The sequence below is a fragment of the Nymphaea colorata genome, chromosome 7, assembly GCF_008831285.2.
Source record: "Nymphaea colorata isolate Beijing-Zhang1983 chromosome 7, ASM883128v2, whole genome shotgun sequence".
Lineage (NCBI taxonomy): Eukaryota > Viridiplantae > Streptophyta > Magnoliopsida > Nymphaeales > Nymphaeaceae > Nymphaea > Nymphaea colorata.
Genome location: NC_045144.1, coordinates 6,556,863 through 6,575,442, shown reverse-complemented (window position 1 = coordinate 6,575,442; position 18,580 = coordinate 6,556,863). Strand labels below are relative to the sequence as shown.

Genomic DNA, 18,580 nt, shown 5'->3' with positions numbered 1-18,580 from the left:
AAATATGAGACGCACTATAATCACAAGCAGAAGCCACATACGTGGTCTAACAAATGAAGTCGACCATGCTTGGGTGGTAACCATCTCGGTATTAGCAGAATTGCTCAGTTTCTGATCATGGACCATTAGAGATTTCCTTGGAGGTTGGGCTTCTCTATGATAGGAAAAACGGAATAAATTTCTGATCTAAGCAGACGTTCCCTCTCTTTCAAGAAAAGGTAAACGACCTCTGTGGGTAGTTGAAAATAGTATCTCCAGTCTTCTCAGATCCCTGCCACCTTTTTATCTTCAACTTAATTGCCAAACAATTAGAAAAATGTTTGCAGACAGAAACTATTAACCGCTAATTATAACCCCTACAAATCCCCATGTCCGTCAGTTACAGCTACCAAATAAGAGAGCCATAAACACCACATCTCCTTACTGAGTTGGTCCATAGGCTGGGTACCCACCACAAAAGCAAAAAAAGAAAGACTCCAACCATGAACAGAGCTGCTACAGCAACCAACTATGGAAGAGCTGGATCTAAAGTCCCGAATTTTATGCATAACTTGAACAGCTGAAACCAAGACCGAAGTTTCTCATGTAGTCAGATATGGAGGACAACTGATCCCATGAGTTATATTTCTTGTGGCCCACTATGGTACATAGACAGATAATGTAATTAGTAAAAAAAAGTGTGGCATAGAAAAGTCTTCACATAGAGAATGAGATTGAGGCAACATCTATTCTAACTTAGGTCTGTAGAACTATAAAATCTGGAAGCATCTTCAGAACTTTGAAATCATCCTCCAATATCTCAATGGACAAGGAAGACTTGCAACAAGCAAGCAAGGAAGAAACATCCCATACTCGAGAGATGCATTCCATAAATATCTGCAGCATAACCTGAGCATCTTCACTTGACAGATATCTTCCACTCATTTGAATGTCAACCATCACACATATCCTCAAGCCCTTCTCTCATAGAAATTGCCCGTTTTTCCAGGGTGTCCATCTTTAGAACAAATATCTATGCTTGTAGTGGAAGCTTATAAGGGTAGAAACACATCAGACTGCAATGAACCCCCCAATATTCTGAAACTGAGTCCCTTTTCTGCCTCTTGTTGTTTCATCTTTTCCATGTTATGTTTTTATGCTATGCCAGATTCATGTTTTGAACTGCTCCATAAGTCTCAAAAGACTATAGGTCTCATCATCAGGCCTTGCCCCTCCCAAAATCATCTTTCGCAGAAAATCAGGAGCATAAGTTTTTGCCTTCACATATGATCTCAGCAATGTATTATGTACAAAGGTATACCTACTGTACCTTGCTTCTTTCAACTCCCTAAACAACTTCATAGTATTCCCAACATCGCCTGTAGCAGCAAGAACCTCAATTATTGAAAGAGTGGTTTCCAGCCACGGTGTCGATCTACTCACCTCTTTAGTTGAGTTGTGATCACATGCCATAACCAAAGTCTTCAATGCTTCCTCCACTAGGCCACTTCTGAGGCAACCCAGGGCAAGATGACGGTATGTTATTGCATTAGGTTTGCAATTCGATGATAACATCTCTTTAAATAGTTCAGATGCTTTGTCCACTAGGCCATATCTAGTATAAACCGATATCATTGCATTGAACTGCTCTGTGAACTTCAAATCCTTCTTAGTCTTCATTTCCAGCCATAGTTCTTCAGCCCTGTTAATGTGGCCAATCCTACCAAAGGCTTCGATCGCGAGTATAAAGCTTTTAGTTCTAATATGTTGATGGCTCTCAATAATCTTCCATGTCCTTTCTATCTCCTTCTCCTTACCCACATACCCATACAATATCATCAGCACATCAAATGTGGACCAGTTAGTACCTGTTTTGGATGCTTCCACAGCTTCAATGTAAGCCTCACAGACGGCATACAATCTTGCAACAGCATGTGCAGTAGCCAATATACAGTAAGTAACTTCACTGGGCTCAACATTTGCCTGCTTCATGTCATTGAAAACTTTCATGACTCCTTCAATGTTGTGCTCACTAGCTTCTAATTTTAGGAGAATATTGTATGTCGAAGAGCTTGCGATCACACCATCAGCTTTCATCTGAGCCATAATTTTTGGAATTGTTTTCCTACGACCTGGTGAAGAATGCAGAATTATCAAGCGGTTGTAAACAAGAGGAGAGATTGGAAAACTCAAGGCCCTCATTTTCTTCATGTAATCCATTCCCAACCGGATTGCACTTTTATCAAGACATGACAGTACCAGGTTATTATACAACAAAGTATTTTGGAACTCAACAGGAACACGAGTAAAGAGTTTCTCCCCTTGCTCTATGCCATGAAGTTTTGAGGTGAATTCCAGTAGATATGAATAATCCAGTTCATTCAGTTTATATGGTTTCTCTCTCACAATCCACTCCATAACCTGCAACGAAAGGAAAGTGCTTAAGTTTTTGTAGTTCATTAGTGTTCCTTGAACGCTTGAATAACATGTGATAATGGGATTTTTATTCTGAATTCAAATCATCGAATTACTCAAGTCTAAAGCTAAGTAACCAAATCCCTCATATATATCAGAAAAGAAAAGGGGAAAAACTCTTACGAATTTCAATCATCGGAGGAAAAAGCAAATGGAGAAGGAGGGGACTATCGAAATCAAACTTGTAACAAAACTAGTACATCTCAATGTACCATCCTAGTCTCAAAACACCAGGTTTTGGAGAAAATTCATAGGCATTTGCACCAACGAATGCCCCACCTGTTTTTTCCAATTTAGCATCTTTTTTTCTACCAGCTACTGGCTTGGGCCTCGTCAATTGGTTATGGTTTCCAGCAGTTGTTCAACTCGAACCCCAGAAAGCAGGCAAATCCTTCCCAATGTCCACAAGGTGGGTTGGAAGGTGCTCCACTGATTTTACCAAGCAGACGAGACTTTTCCAATAAAAAATGGAAATCCTTTTAAAACTGACCACCGGACGTAATTTCTAAGCCGTTAGTAAAGCATTTGAACACTAATTAGCTAGCTCTGTATGCTGAGACACCTTTCCTTATGCTCATCAGTAACTTAGTTCAACCGTCTTTCTCGAATCGTTTTCATGTCCTCTCATTGGTTTTACATCTGTAGCTAAAAACGTTTCAGCAATTCCTCGTACGCCATTGCCTTTTTGCGCAGCTTGATCAAAAACCGCCATTCACGTTTCAAGTATGCACTAATGAAATTAACTATACAAAAACCAAGCTTCTAAAATCCAATAGGCATCTCCTCACAGATTACCCCAAAAGCCCTTGAAAACACTAGCATCACCGGATCAGGAAACAAAACACTACGAAAGTTTTCACTGATTCAGAGGAAAACTCGTTTACGCCTAATAAAATGTTTATAGCACTGGAAAGAAAGGGGACACCAGAAAGCGCAACGTTGGTAGTCCAGAAATCACCTCGAGAGCGCGTTTGTTCATCTTTAGCTTCCTCAGCCGGTTGATGGCATGAAAAATGTCGCCTCTATGGACGGGGAAGCCATCGCCCATCCATCCTTTGAATGCAGAAAGCACCGGTTCGTGCCTCTGAAGCTTCTCAATTCTGTAAGATAGGCACCCAGCAGTGTCGATAGTTTGTGTTTCGGCACAACCCACGTCCGTGGCATCCTCGGAGCTGCCGCAATAGTGAGTAGCTACGCCGAATCTCGCAGCAAGAATGGTGGAGATCGAGAGCAAGAAGGGAGAGAGCACCTTTCTTTCGCAGAGCAAGACTGCTTGCATCGGATTTTCGAGAGAAAGTGCAGACGTTGTGGCCTGGCCTGGGCCGTCCGGTTTAGATGAACCAGAAAATCTTTGTATTGGACTCGTTGGAGCCGCTAGACCTACTGGAGAGACAGAGTGGAGAAGAATAACCGGTTCAATAGACCTGACCGTAATGGTACTCTAATATCTAATATCAAGAATCACACCACCAATAGAACTATAGAATAGCACCCTCCAAAAATCAACCAGAGACTCCATCACCCCTTTTTTTGCAGGAAGAGAGTAAACCACTTCTTGGTTTGTTATTATTTTTTCTATGAAGATCCATGCTTAGCTTATCCGTAACTAAAGGCTAATTAAGTGAAATGAAACTCAATCACACTGAGAAGAAAGACAATTCTGATCTTATTTCAACGTTGACGATGACATAAATTGGGAGGCAGATTAAAGAATATTTTTAAAAATAAACAGGAACAATGTAACTTTGTCACGAATAACTGATCAATTTACGACTAGTAGACCAAATATATTTAATTTGGATGAAAAGTTGATGCCATTATCCGTGGGATAAGACGTTAACTATTAGGAGTAAGAACGTGATAGGCATTAGCTTAAGTTAATCGGGCGATGGTAGTCGTTGTCTGGTGTTCCTCAACTAGTCATTTCCTGCATCGAGCACCTGCATTTTCCATTCCCATCAAAAGCTAAGAGAGAAGAGGCAGTGCAGGGAGATACAGGCATTTGGAGCCAGAGGTTATTGGACAAGGTGGCTGTAGTAAAAGCAGAAACTGAAGTGTCTGATCACTGAACTCGAAATCTATGGCAACTGTGTATGGTTTCCCAAGTGGAAGAAGCCAAATGCATACTCAGGCTCCTTCTTATCTGGCTTAGCACCATCATCTACTCTGCTGTATTCACTCAAACGGCCACCTTCTTTGTTGTACATGGAGCAACCATGAAGTCCAACTTCATCCATGCAAACTTCCAATATGTGAACACGGTGGTTCTTATGGTTAAAAAGAGAGAAGTCATTTGAATGAACACAACAGAGTAGACTAATGGTGCAAAGTCAGACAGGGAGAAGCCTGCGTATGCATTTGACTTCTTCTACTTGGACTACTGTACACGATTGCCATGGATCGCGAGTTCAGCGGTCAGATGCTCTACCCAAGAAATTTCCACTTGTTTAGTAATGGTTCCCAATGCAGAGACTAATAAATGTATCTGTTCACTGTCATAATAGAAACTTGGATATGGAGAGTGTTGCGCAATGTCTGCTGTGTGGAGTATATTTTTGAAAGCAGTGCCTTCCTTGCCCACCTCATATAGTTGTTTGCAATCTTATAAAGTTGTTTGCAATCTTGAGGGTCTCACATTTTGGGGCAGAGGCAGGTGTGGGCAATTCCCCACACAGACCACAGACCAACAAAAAAAATGCTTATTTTCATGTTGATGGTTCATGAATATTTGTCTCTTTTAGATATTAATACTTCTACAATTTTAAAATTTGATAACTAGTGCTACGAGCAAAACTTGAACCAATGAAGAGAAGCACAAAATGAAAGACGAGTTAATGTGGAATAAGTTCCAGAAGCAGGAAAGAACCATAGAAAACGCAGAAGTCATTAGAGAAGAAGAAGAAGGATGATATAGAAGACAGCTTTGATCAGATTTTTCTAGATATTAGAAATACGAAGGAAGGAGAGAACAATATCTGATCTCCCTCTTTCTCTCATCATTGGATTGGTTGGAGCTATCAACTGAGCCTGTATATATCATTGCATTGTGATCTCTTTCACTATATCTTGGGGTGAAGATGTGTCTTCCCTTTTAAGACAATTTTCGATGAAATAATATAATTTTGAAGAGAAAATACTGTTTCTATTGCATTATTATTTTGGGAAAATGTGAGATTTTAAAAGATTGTTGTATCAAGAAAAGATGCCATATGATGTTATTTTAGGATATTGAGGATGTGACAGTTCAATTTGATTACTAATCTACATAAGAGTACACCCTAAGAAGATACTCTTAAAATATTGTAGATATGGCAGTTTTTGTGGAGTAAGAAATTCATATACTTGACATCACTATGCACATATAAGTAATTAGAAGCAATATCGCATTACCATATAAATCTTTTGAGTTTAATTTATTTCTTTTTTTGGTCAAAGTTTTCTAGTCTTCATTGGCCATTTTGTAAAAATAGACCTTACTTTATATGGTCAACAAAGCATGGGGGGCTATGTGCCCTCTTTATAACTTAAGTTCCTATTTTAGTTTGATATGTGTAGAGATGTCAATGATCATATTAAAATCGGATTGACTATCGTGTGTGTGTGTGTGTATATATATATATATGACTCTGATTATCTAGATTTACTCAACTATCTAATTAAGGCCGTTCATATAGATAGTTGAAAGAAAAACACGAAAAAAAATGTACAAATTAATATAGATGATGAAAATGTGTATCACTTTTTTAACTTTTCATCATGTTGGATTGGATAGTGTAGATTAGATGCCTAGGTGACTCTAAAAAGCTAGAGTCACCATTCAATTTTTTAATATATATATATATATATATATATATGTATATGTATATGTATATGTTTTTTGAAACCTTCATATTTTCCGATTGAAATTCAGAAACTTATAATAAAAAAAATTATGCCATATTGAATCTGTATTTCATACATCGGTTTTCAATGGGGGATAAAAGCCAAGAACCAAACTATGTAGGTTTGTTCCATGAGAGAGAAACCTCACAATTAAACAGGTCCGGCTGGAACTCAAATTGGCTAAACACCTGATCATAAGCACATTAACCGTGGATTGAGTCTTGATCGTCTTGATTGCCAACTAATCTCGTCCACTTATCTTAAACTTGTACCATAGGACTTGCTTATCAAGAACATGTTCTTTATTTTCTGAATAAGTCTGGACCTCTTTGCATTTTTACTTAGATAGTTAGATGTTTGTTCATACATTATTTGTTTCTACTGCATTATTATGTCTGGGAAAATGAGAGCTTTAAATGATTGATGTATGTAAATAATAAGGCTAGGCATCGGCCCAACCCAAGCCGACCTAATAAAAAGTCAGGCTTGGGCCAAGCTGCACCTTATAAAAAAAAATCAAGAAGAAGATGTAAAGGTTTATATTAATATCATTAAGTAAGTTGTGGAAAAAATTTCAAGAAGAAGGTTTACATTAATGTCATTAATATTCGGCCGATACATATTTTAATTGATAAGTTGCCGAGGGTATGATACGTGGGCCGATGCAGATAAGATAATTAAAAGAAAATTCTGACACTTATTCCATTCGGATCGCCGAATTTGATGACACTGAGTGGATCCATTTTTTGTTTTGAATGAGACATAATGGGTGAGAATATTTTTTTCCTATAAAGGCAAAATGAGAAAGAGATCCGAAGCTTGTTATTGTTATACAGCACACAGGTTACTGAGATCAGCAAAAATTTGGTTTTCTCTTTCATAACTGTGTACTGATATGCAAATATGCAAACCTGTAGACGTACTAACATGTAAATATGTAAAGTTGTACACAGGTTTTTGAGAAGTTATATTTGGTGGACCATGCTCTCCCTGTTTTACATGTATCTCCGCCACTGACTATTTTTCTCAGCGAGCAATTCAATTAAATGCAGTTCTCATTTTCCATATTGAAAACTGATGTATAACATTGATAGGCATCAACATATATATATATATATATATATATATATATATATTTTGCGAACAACGTTCAAATTAAAACTGGCCAAACAGAAAATTGGGCAATTAGTACTACTAAAATTTTCATTTCAACATCTCTGATGTCGATTGTGCGTGCTTAAAGACTAAACACTAATCTCTATCTTCATCAATGGATGACAAAAAAGAAAAACAGAAGGAATCAAGAAAACATGCAACACAGTAGTGGCCAAACCGAAAATTGGGCAATGAGTACTACTAAAATTTTCATTTCAACATCTCTGATGTCGATTGTGCGTGCTTAAAGACTAAACACTAATCTCCATCTTCATCAATGGATGACAAAAAAGAAAAAAAGAAGGAATCAAGAAAAGCATACAACACAGTAGTGCACAAGATTGGCCTCTTGGCTTGCTTTAGTTGTGCTACATTAGTGGTTTACAAAAGCTTTCATTGCCGATATCCTCTCAATCTAAGACTGCCCAGGTATACCGCAAGCAATTATGGAGCACGGTGGAGCATGGTACCCGGAAGCAGCGAAGAATTAAGAAAACAAGACGCATGAAAAACAGAGTGTGTGAACAAGTTATGAAAATGAGAGAAGAAACAGGGTTGGAGAAGAAACGCAAGAAAGAAGGTCACGAAGAGAATCGATGATCAGCTTCTGCTAAAAGCAAAGGATGCCAAGAGAAAAGAAAGAAAAAATCGTAGAAATGAACAAGAAGACGCTAACATATCGGTCAGATTCCTGCAACTACAAGCTGATGATGATGGCCATGTTGGATTCTTGTTGGATTCTTGATGCAGCACAGGTGCCTACTGCTGCTGCTCTTGCTGTTGCTGTGGCTGCTGGTCTTGGGCTGTTGCTGTGGCTGCTGGTCTTGGGGTGCCTGTGACTGCTGGTTGGGGTCTGAAGGGGCGCTACTCGACGTAGGCGATGGATGCAGTGGAATACCATGATAAGGACGCCGATCAAGATGAGGATGGAGACACCAACCCAGATGAGGATGGAGACACCAACCCAGATGAGGACTTATAATGCAGGATTGAAGTCACTCTTGACCGAGAGCACTATAGTCAGCACCACCAGTCCAGACACGAAGGACAGATACCCCCAATCAATAAGAGCGAACTTCATTATGTATCCTCTAGTTGGTCGTTGAATTTGCTGAGGGCCGCCTCCCTCTGCCATTGCTCCCTCTATCTCCATTTCCATCTTCTTCTTCTGCTCCTCCTTCTCCTCTTTCTTGCTTCAGCGTCTGTCTTGGTGCGCAACAGAGAGATCAGAAATCAGAGTGAATGTGTCTTGGTGCGCAACAGAGAGATCAGAAGTCAGAGTGAATGTATATATATATATATATATATATATATATATATATGAAAGAAGCAAGGAGCGGCCGTTTTAACGGATTATCATGCAGGTTTTTTTTATATTTACATAATAGGCCTCCAATTGTGTGATATTTTCAAGCACATCAAATTATTCTTGTTTATAAAGTTCATGTTATCGTGTAGATCTTAGAACCTGTACATCACCACCCAATTAACTTAAGCTAATGACATGCCTTTACCCCTAGTAAGGTCTTATCACACAACAATAGCTTTAGTACCTTTTTATCCAAATTATTTTAATGTTTTTACTCTAGTAATAGAAAATTAATCAGTTATTTACAATAAAGTTATGCTTTTATAATTATTGTTTAAAATAATATCTGCCTTTCATATTCTATCTACGTCTTGGTTGAAATATATATTATCTGAATTGTGTTTGTACTCAAATTAAGTTGACTCTAGTTTTACTTTAATTAGGTAGCTTTGTCTTTCACCAAAAAAAAAAAAATCAGTCATTTTTTTTGCATTTTTCTTCTATGTTGTTTGGCAACCTAATAATATGTAACTATTTCAATACTAGAACAGGAACACGGTGTTACAGTATCATATGAATATGCCCTCATATTTGTGACAGATATATAGAATAGTAGCTAACTGTCACTAAAGTCAGTCCTTTTTTGCATTTTTTATCCTTATAAAGATTGTTTGGAAATACTGGTAATATGTAACTATTTCATGTATGTACAGTATCTTATGAATCTGCCCTAATATTTGTAACAGATATATAGAACAATAACAAGCTGTCACCGCCACTGTTGAGAAACAACACCCTAAGGGGCCTCTTTTTGTCAATCCAATGTTTAATTTCATCAAGAAAATCCATTTTTTCTCAAGAATGTCTTTGCCATTTGATCCAATGGCGTTCCATTACTAGATAGGAATAGATTTAATAAATACTGGCAACTCTTAGATATAATATTAAAACAAAAAAAATCTATTAGATAATGAACTACTAGTATTACTTGCACGTCATCTCTAACGACGAATCTTTTTCTTGCAAAGTAGGCCTGAAAAGTCAGGCATTGGTTTTTGGTTTTCATTTACAGCAGGACTGCAAAAAAAGAGGCGATTTTTTCTGATTTTATTTTAAAAAAAAAAAATACAAGGGCATTTCTCATCATTTTCAACTGCAACGAATAACGTATCAAGTACTTTAAAGTATCAAATTTTATTTTTAAAATTTATTAGTATCACAAATTCATCACGATAAGAATTTAATGAATGGGAACAACCCACTAACCCAATTTGTGCGGCACATTATGGCATCGAGCTTGGGTTGAGACATGACAAGCCAATCCCAATGCCAAGCTCGGGTCCGATCGGGCTATGCACATCTCTAGGTGTCAAGACACCTCAGCAGTTAAGCGAAGGCGAGATTCTAACGTAGCAGGTGTATAGGCAAACGTTGCAGGTGTACAGGCAGCTGCAGATTGTTCAAGTGTTTCAGTATCTTTGTCTCTATGATTGGAGATTGTGTATTCAAATCTCTATTCTTCACAATCTTCTTGCAACTCACTATTTTGGAAACTTTTTACAAACAAGTTATATTGTTAACTGAAAACGTCATTATTACAGTTTTTCTTCAACGTAACAAATACATGATAACCAAACCAAGTCTTAACGGTGTTCGTAATATGAAATTATTCTATGAAAAGATACAAGATATAAGTTTAACCATATTGAATGTGCATTGGCACTTCAAAGACTTATTGTGCTCGAAAAAGTAAAAAATATATTGTCATTATTTTTGTGGTTCTTCACTGCTAATTCAAGTTGAACTTAGCAGATTGCCACAGAGTAACAGGCATAATTGGAAGGAATTATTTCTGCCCATGCATAAACTCAGCAATGGCCTGAGGTGATGTGCATCGATTGATGTGCACAAACTCTTAGCACTTCCTGTTATGGGCATGGAGAAGTATCAAGACGGCCATGTTTACTGACAAAATATTGACAGCACTCCCATCTCCATTTGCATCGCCTCAATTATACCTTCCAAACACAATCCAACGACTATTTTCTAGAAAGTTGGGATGCATGTGCTATAAGGAAGGTCAACAGGGAGATTGACAACCCACAGATACCTTACAAAAAGTACCAATGTTTGTCAATGGGCCATGATCTCTTACCTTCCACGAATATAGGGTTCTTCTTCAATTTCAGTTACCCAAACATGTTCTCGACACAATTCCACATCCATATCACTGGAAAATAATTTGGACTTTGCAGCGAAAATTCAGAGTTCTGAGAAAGCCTAACGAAAACCAGATTTACAGCAATAATTAGTCCTAAAGTTTCAGGTCAGGATTGAGGATTTTCATTGAACTTGTACTTTAGGCATGAACTCTCGACGTTTGTCACACAATCGTATGGTCATTCAACCCAACATTCCATCACCTTATTACTACTTATCAAGATTTCACTGATGATGATGGAGAATTTTTTCATACAATAGAATTTGCATTTTACAATCACCTTCAAGTTGCTCCTGTGTCCAGATCAGCACTTGCACATGTCAAAAAGGAAGGAATTCACTTATCTATAAGAAAACACAAGAGAAGCAGCTGTAGTGAGATTAGACAGTGAGAGTCCTTGGCTGTAAGGGGGTGATTACTGGAATGACAACTAAGGCTCGAAATCCATCTACAATTGGCAACAACCCTGCACAGGTGGTTTCTTGATTACCGCAGAGAAAATAGTACTAGTAATAATAGAGATGGAACAAGAGAAAGAGAACCTTTAGCATTAAGCTAAAGACCTAAACCCTAAGCAGAACCAAGGCAACATGATGCAGCCAGTCTAAGCAGTTACAAGACTGGTAAGCTGATCAGCTAGCACATTTACCTGATACACGAAAATGAAAAATCAAACTTTTGCATAACCATTCTTGGTACTTGTCTTCAACAAGTCCGATAAAGAAGCACAATGTGTCGAATTGTATTTGCATTTCTCACAGCACAATTGCAGCTTCTGAATAACTTGCAGGCACCTATATGAATAGTGGCAAATTGTCATTTACTTTATTTATTACATGAATAGAAATTTATTGGCAAGAAAATTAATGGTCAGAAAAAGGACAAAAATAGAGAATGTAAAACCTGAAGAAATAATCAATATCTCGCATCATATGTTGTTAGAAACAGCACAACAAGAAATTTCCACACTGTATATTTTAGAAACAATCAAATATTTCTTGACCTAAGGAAAGAGCTCGATGAAAATTCTGGAAATTGGAAGTCAAAATCCTTTGCTTCTGGCAAGTTGAAACACAAAGATATCCTGCACTTAATATACCATGATTTAGGATGATCTACGCCATGTTTAAACTTTAAAGACATAATCATTCAGTAAATTACTAGAAAACCCACCCATCCCTGTATCCTATGGCACCAAATTTCTGGTGTTTGAAGATGAGCTGCACTAGTCTATAAGGGAATGTATTGACATATATGAAGGGCTAGGAAATTATCAGATACAAATCTTACACATCTGGTTTCTCCTACAAATCTAACATTCATTATCTGCTTCTCTCTTCCTGTTTGACGTTTACCTTTTTGGCTCATGTTATTCAGCCCAACTGTTATGGTTGAAATGATTCTAGCAACAAATCAGGACTGAACGTGTGAAGTCAGATGTTAACGGTTCCAGTACCACCAATCAAAAATAAAAAAGTTAAAGAAAAAGAAACAGTAGAAAAGGAAGAAAAAGGGCACGATGCACAGCTAAGGCTTCTTCTTTGGTTGAACCCTTTCTATCCTTTATCATATCAATATTAAGCCTTTTGCAAGTTGCATTATGTTCTTCTGCTTCCTTACACTCTAACCTTTCCTTTGAGTTTCCCTAAATCATCTTGTGTATGAAACATTGAATACCTCGATTTTCTTGACCTGGAAGAAGCAGATTATTCCTTTTATAAATACTCAAGGTCTTTTTGGTCATCCGCATGGAACTACTCCAGCTCCATCAGATTTTAGAACATGAAAAGAGAAAGATGACAAAGGGGTATACTCAGTTCTCTCCATAAAAAATCTAGAGTATCTCAGTTGAGAAAGAAAGATCAGTTTGTGGTTGCATACATTAGTTCCAGTTTGTTATAGGAGGTGCTCATAGACATTCCTGATGATTGTTTAGCCATTCATCTTTTTTGGAATATATTGGTTGAAACAGACTCTCAAGTCTCACAGGCCAGAATGGTGTTTATAAAGAGTTTCAATTGCTGAAGAAGGATTGTATGAGCATTATGGAGTACTAGAATAGGATTTAACATGATTGTTAATTAACCATTGTGATTGCCCACCCTTCTGACATTTGAAGAGTTGCAAGCCAAGTTCAGTACGAGATGACCCTGAAAGGATTCTTCGAAGAGACTCAGTCCCATTCAAATTGTCACAAAGTCCTCATCACAAGGGTACTATGTGGGCAACGATGAGGACCAATTTTAGTGGAAGAGGAGGACAAAGAAGAGCGGGACAAGGAGGGTGATGATTGCTTCCACTACACCTAATGTACCACAATATACACAAGGTCAAAGGCTTGTTTTCACCTGCTTTTTGTGTAATAAATGAGGTCATACCAAAGTGAATTGTCAGTTCAATCCTTAGAATAAGGGAAAAGCACCTCAGACAGAACCCAAGAGAGATCCTAACAGTGCTAAGGGCAGCAGTTGGATTAAAGAATTAATTATTCACATCATACATTGATTCAGGTGCAGCAACTCATGCGATTGGTGATGTTGATAAGCACTTTAAGCTTGTTCCTTTTTCGGTAGAAATAGCATTGTAGCTAAAGGTGCAATCACCATCATATTTCTCATATTGAAAATTCTTCTGCTCCCATGTCAAACTCCTTTTTTAAATTGACCAATGCTCTCCATGCTCCTGACATTAAGAAAACATTGCTTTTGTTTCTAAATTTATTGATGGAATCATGATTTGGTCAAATTCACTCCCTCTTCTATGCAAGTCAAGGACCTTCAAAAACACATATATTTTCTAAAATTGTTTGTTATGTGTGCATTAATATGTCCCAGAAACAAACTTAAAGACAAAGTATTAAAATGTAATTTTGCGGGGTTATGTGGACGAGTATAAAGAAGACAGATGCTATGATTCCATGAGCAAATCAGTAAATAGTTAATACATCATGCAATAATGTTTCTGATGAATCGAATTATGATCATATGCAAGTCATGCATCATCACTAGTGGTTCCTTATCGGGAGTTGTTCAACAAATTTCATGCAGCAGCAGTAACAAACTGAAGAAATCAGAACATCATCAACATTTGCCAAACTTCAAAGGTATCACTTACACTCATTAACAAAGAGAAACCACAATCTCTCAAGTTGTTCCTATCTAAGAAACGATCCCATCTTCCACCTCCTCAGATGCATTTGATGTCAGAGGGTCTGGACATCCCCACCATCCAATTGAAAGTTGGGTGACTCATAATAACTTTTCTATGGACTTTCAATTATTTCAAGCTGCTTTTGATAAGGAGGATGAACCTATCATGTTCTATCAAGCATCCAATTCAAAGAAACTCGTGTGGTGCTGATGTAGATGCGAGCATTTTTAATGAACTTGGATGCGAGTGTGACAAGAGTATACACACACATATATAATAATGTTATATGTTTTTTTTTTCTGAAAATCAAATTTTAGTAAAATGTCAAAAACATCTTCAGTAATCTTAAACAGAAAACAGGAAGTTACACAAACATATTTTCCTCCACAATCACCAATATTCAACTCCTACATCTGGCAACATGAAAGCACTACTAAGTTACCAATTACTTCCACTTACAACATGTATGGAGAGATTACAAGGATAGAAATGTTTAAAGGCAGGCTACGATGGTAGCAGTTTTTCTGTAACAGTTAAAGCCTTAAAGGAACCTGCTTTTCTGATAGTATATTCATCCTCATAGGTAAATCTCAGCCTCTAAGAGCGTTTTTTGTAAGACTTTCTTGAAGTGTGTAGCATCCACAAGTCTATCCCCTATACATACTTAACTGCTCATGCACAGGGCACTAGTTATTCTGGTTTGACTTGGGGCTGTTCATTTTAGTGGAAACTAAGTTTTATAGTCGAAAAGAAAGAAAATATGTGGATGTCGCTTGTCCCCAAACACTGATATCTAACATTGGCAACTCCTAATAGGACTCTGTGCAACATAGGCCTAAACATTGGTGCACTTACCTGGACATTGTTCATGCAAAACAGAAGTAAAATGGAACAGGATCAGGGGTGGAGCTAGACATTTTTTGCCAAGGGGCACTCATTCAAAAAAAATCCTAGACGTAATAAAATGACTAAGGGGTTCACACTCAAATAATTAAGGGGCACACAATATGAACAAATGAACGACTGGAAACCACCAATATGAAACTAACTAACAGTTGTGGAACTGTGTGGGCAAATGCCCACACATGCCACAGGTGGCTTCGCCCGTGAACTGGGTGTTAGTAAACAACGAGAGTATGGTCCAACAGATTCAATAGTCAGAAAAATATGGGGGTTCTTCCATTACATCCGTAGGAAGTAGGTAGGTTGTTTTACGTACGGTCTATTATATCAGTGAGACTGTCAGAAGCTTAATTCCAAGCATCACCCTCAGCAATCTAGCATTCTTTAACAAGTTAACAATGAAGATGTGGAGCCCGTAAAAGGGTTCTATTTACATTTATAGACCAATCGACAGTTGCGCTTGATCATCACTAATTTGATTCACAAGCCCCATTGGACGCTAGGCGTGAACCAGTTCCATACTTCTAGAAGACATATGCTATATAAAATTAGTAATAACAGCTAATTTGGCTATGAAATTTTCAAGGATCAAATTGAGGCTAGCCATCAAGACGGTTCTATGAACAGAAGGTTAAGCAATGTTACATAAAAATGATGATCAGCTACATGCCGAGAGATGAAAACATAGAACCTGCTTCCAACTGCTCTTAATCAATAAGAAAGATGTGATTATGATCCGACGGGTTTCATCAATGGGCTAGTCTTTCTTGCACCAACCCTGGATCAACTGTTTATCTTTGCCATGCAAATCTGTATTGGACGCCTATCAAGATGAGCCATCCTGATAATCATACTGATGGTATCATATCTTGGAGAGAGTGGGGAAGCACGGAATTAGTGCGCCCTTATGAAGATAACATATAACAGATCATTTCTTGAGCTGATTTCTGACAAAGCAAAGAATTCGATAGGCAACAGCCAAGAAAATAAATATCTCGAACAAAAGCTCCATGGATTTATTACCGTGATCCTGTAATTTTGGTTTCGAATGAAAACTATTATACAGTTTTCCTCACCGATCACGAACATGTTTTAAGACAGAAGAAGAAGAAGAATCCACCATACTCAAGAGCATGGTACGGGGTTTGAAAAATTTCTATTAGGAAGGAAAATGAAAAAGGAAGACTGTGCTCACCTTTGAGGGATGAAATTGTTCTTCGTAAGACACGATTGGATGTCACACGCCTCTTTCTTGCACGGTTCCCTATCCTTCTTCTTCCCCCACATCCTCCCTCCCTCTCTCTTTCTCTCTCAAACGCTGTCAATCCGAGATCGACCTCGGTTTAGGAAATTTCTCACTTAAACGCTCCGTTTAGCCGCAATTTTTAAGAATAAATGTGCAACGTTTTCAAGTCCTTTCAAGAGCTCAACTCCTCGGGACTGATTTGTTCGTGAGTGTCGTCAAAAATATGCACTCATGAATCCCATGAATAAAAAATCGGTTAAACTTATAAACTGATGCTTTTACTCTTTTGATACACAGTAGAACGATTTTTTGGTACTTTACCTAACTGCCTTAAGGACATGACTGGCTAATTTCGTACTTTTAAGGGCCCGTTTGGATACACGAAACTAAGTACCGGACGTTGGGTATTTAGCACCTGGCTTTCTTTTTTGGTGAAATTTTTGCTCCACCTTCAGTTAAAATGCCATGAAAGATAATTGGACCTATTGAATATTGCAGTTGGTTGCAGAGAAGGGAAAAGAATGTCCCAACTAATGTAGTGCCAATATTGGTTGTATATTTTTTTCCAGTGGAAGCTTTGCACACAATAAAAAAGTCTCATACACCTATATGTAGCACATTCAGTTTCATTGTCGCAGTCTGTTTATAAGTTGTTGTCATTAAGGGGGAAAAAATCTTGTCATTCTCTATACCATTGTAGTTTTCAGTCGTAAAACTTATGCTGATAAATAGCTGAAAGAAGTGCTGCAATTTAAATTCTTTAGGTTTGGATTTTTCTTCCAGATCCATTGAACATTTTTGTGTGCAACATAAATTGGTGAACACGGAAAAAGAGATGTTAAATACCTCTTGCGCTAGCTGCCTGAATCTTGATATGCTACATCTTGGGTTCACTGACATATCACGCTACATTTTGCAGACGAGCAAGCTGGTGCGTAAACAGAGCTGCTACTCACTTGGACTGCAAATAGTATTGCTGCAGACATCCAAGCCCCAAAGCAGGCCGTGAACCCCACAACTATGGCTGGAAGTGGCTTCTTTAAGGTGGTCATAAGTGGGAACGGTAGTCAGGCAGCTATTCCTCTACACCTATGTCACATAGGTACGGGTGCTGGTGCAGGTATGAGTATGGACCATGTTCAAAAAACTTGCGTGCAGGAGTACGGCCGTGTATATATATATATATATATATATATATATATATATATATATATATATACACACACACTTAGAAAATATATATCAAAACAAAATATATATATATCAACAATATAGAAAACCTATATTAATGGATCTTGCGTTAGTGTTTGTAAGAAACCTATGAAAAACTTTAAACATATGGACAACCGAGCAGCCTCTAGACAGTCAAATATAAACATTAGTTGAATTTTCATGCAGGAAAACAAAAATACTACTAAGAAGAACAATAAAAAAGAAAAAACAGTTCATGCAGAAAGGTCGCCGGAGGTTGCTGGAGGTCGCGGGAGGTAATGGCACTCTGAACATAAGTGGCGTTTGTTTTCAGAGTATGAAATTATGAACTCTACCCAAGAAAAAAAGCACCATGATTCATCTTGTTCTTTTATGGACCCTTTTCTTCTCTCTTGCTTCACTCAGCTTTAACATTGTTGCTTGTTGGAATATTGGACATAAAAACTTAAAATTTCTTCCATGGTAAAATGGAAGTCATTTTAGTATGTTTCCGCTGAACTGTGGAGAGTATACTTTACTATATCAAAATATTTAAGCTGCTACCCTTGTGCATTGTTCTCAACATGCATTGTTGCTTTTGCATTGGCTTGGTCATCTTCCAAAGTTATGAAAAGTTATGAAAAGGGAAAGCTTTTATAGGCAACCTACATTATTGTTTATCATTTACGGGGCATCTCAAAATGCAAATGAAAACTGAGGACGATGCTTTGACGGGTGTGTCATCCATGAAAAGATTAGCATGTCTATTCCCACTTAAATTTTTAGGCTCTCCAATTGCTAAAGTTACTTACAGGAGATGTCTACACCGGGGTAAAATCGATTCACTGCTAAAGTCTATAGCAGAGGCCGTACCATGGTCGCGACAAAACATGGGTCTGTACCGGTGACCAGATCACCGCTATAGATGCTTCTTGCAACTTTTGGTATGAATTCAAGGATAGCCATAATATTATAATTTATACCTTCAATTTCCGATCATCATATGTCTAAAAAAGCATCTCTTATTAGACGGATTAAGAATCACGTATACCCAGTCAACCAACAAAAC

The 18,580-nt window shown here is 37.7% G+C and overlaps 2 protein-coding genes across 2 annotated transcripts; both read right to left on the bottom strand.

Annotated features, from left to right (window-relative positions):
- Positions 1-509: 509 nt before the first annotated feature.
- LOC116258160 (pentatricopeptide repeat-containing protein At1g07590, mitochondrial) lies at positions 510-3,939 on the bottom strand. The gene is made up of 2 exons (XM_031635310.2): positions 3,413-3,939; positions 510-2,400 (listed from the first exon to the last, which is right to left on the bottom strand). Exons 1-2 carry the CDS (start codon positions 3,731-3,733, stop codon positions 1,150-1,152), a joined length of 1,572 nt encoding a protein of 523 aa, XP_031491170.1. The 5' UTR covers positions 3,734-3,939; the 3' UTR covers positions 510-1,149.
- Positions 3,940-11,224: 7,285 nt separating this feature from the next.
- On the bottom strand, positions 11,225-16,553 carry LOC116257271 (uncharacterized). Its single transcript, XM_031633885.2, has 3 exons — positions 16,270-16,553; positions 11,671-11,815; positions 11,225-11,487 (listed from the first exon to the last, which is right to left on the bottom strand). The coding sequence occupies exons 1-2, from the start codon at positions 16,359-16,361 to the stop codon at positions 11,692-11,694; spliced, it is 216 nt and encodes a 71-aa protein (XP_031489745.1). The 5' UTR covers positions 16,362-16,553; the 3' UTR covers positions 11,225-11,487; positions 11,671-11,691.
- Between the last annotated feature and the right edge of the window lie 2,027 nt (positions 16,554-18,580).

Bases quoted from the DNA above. Each gene is read 5' to 3' on its own strand.
- LOC116258160 (XM_031635310.2), bottom strand. From the start codon at position 3,733: ATGCAAGCAGTCTTGCTCTGCGAAAGAAAGGTGCTCTCTCCCTTCTTG. The intron at 2,401-3,412 runs GTGATTTCTGGA...CTTTCGTTGCAG, and splicing joins TGAACAAACGCGCTCTCGAG to GTTATGGAGTGGATTGTGAG.
- LOC116257271 (XM_031633885.2), bottom strand. From the start codon at position 16,361: ATGTGGGGGAAGAAGAAGGATAGGGAACCGTGCAAGAAAGAGGCGTGT. The intron at 11,816-16,269 runs GTGAGCACAGTC...CTATTCATATAG, and splicing joins AACAATTTCATCCCTCAAAG to GTGCCTGCAAGTTATTCAGA.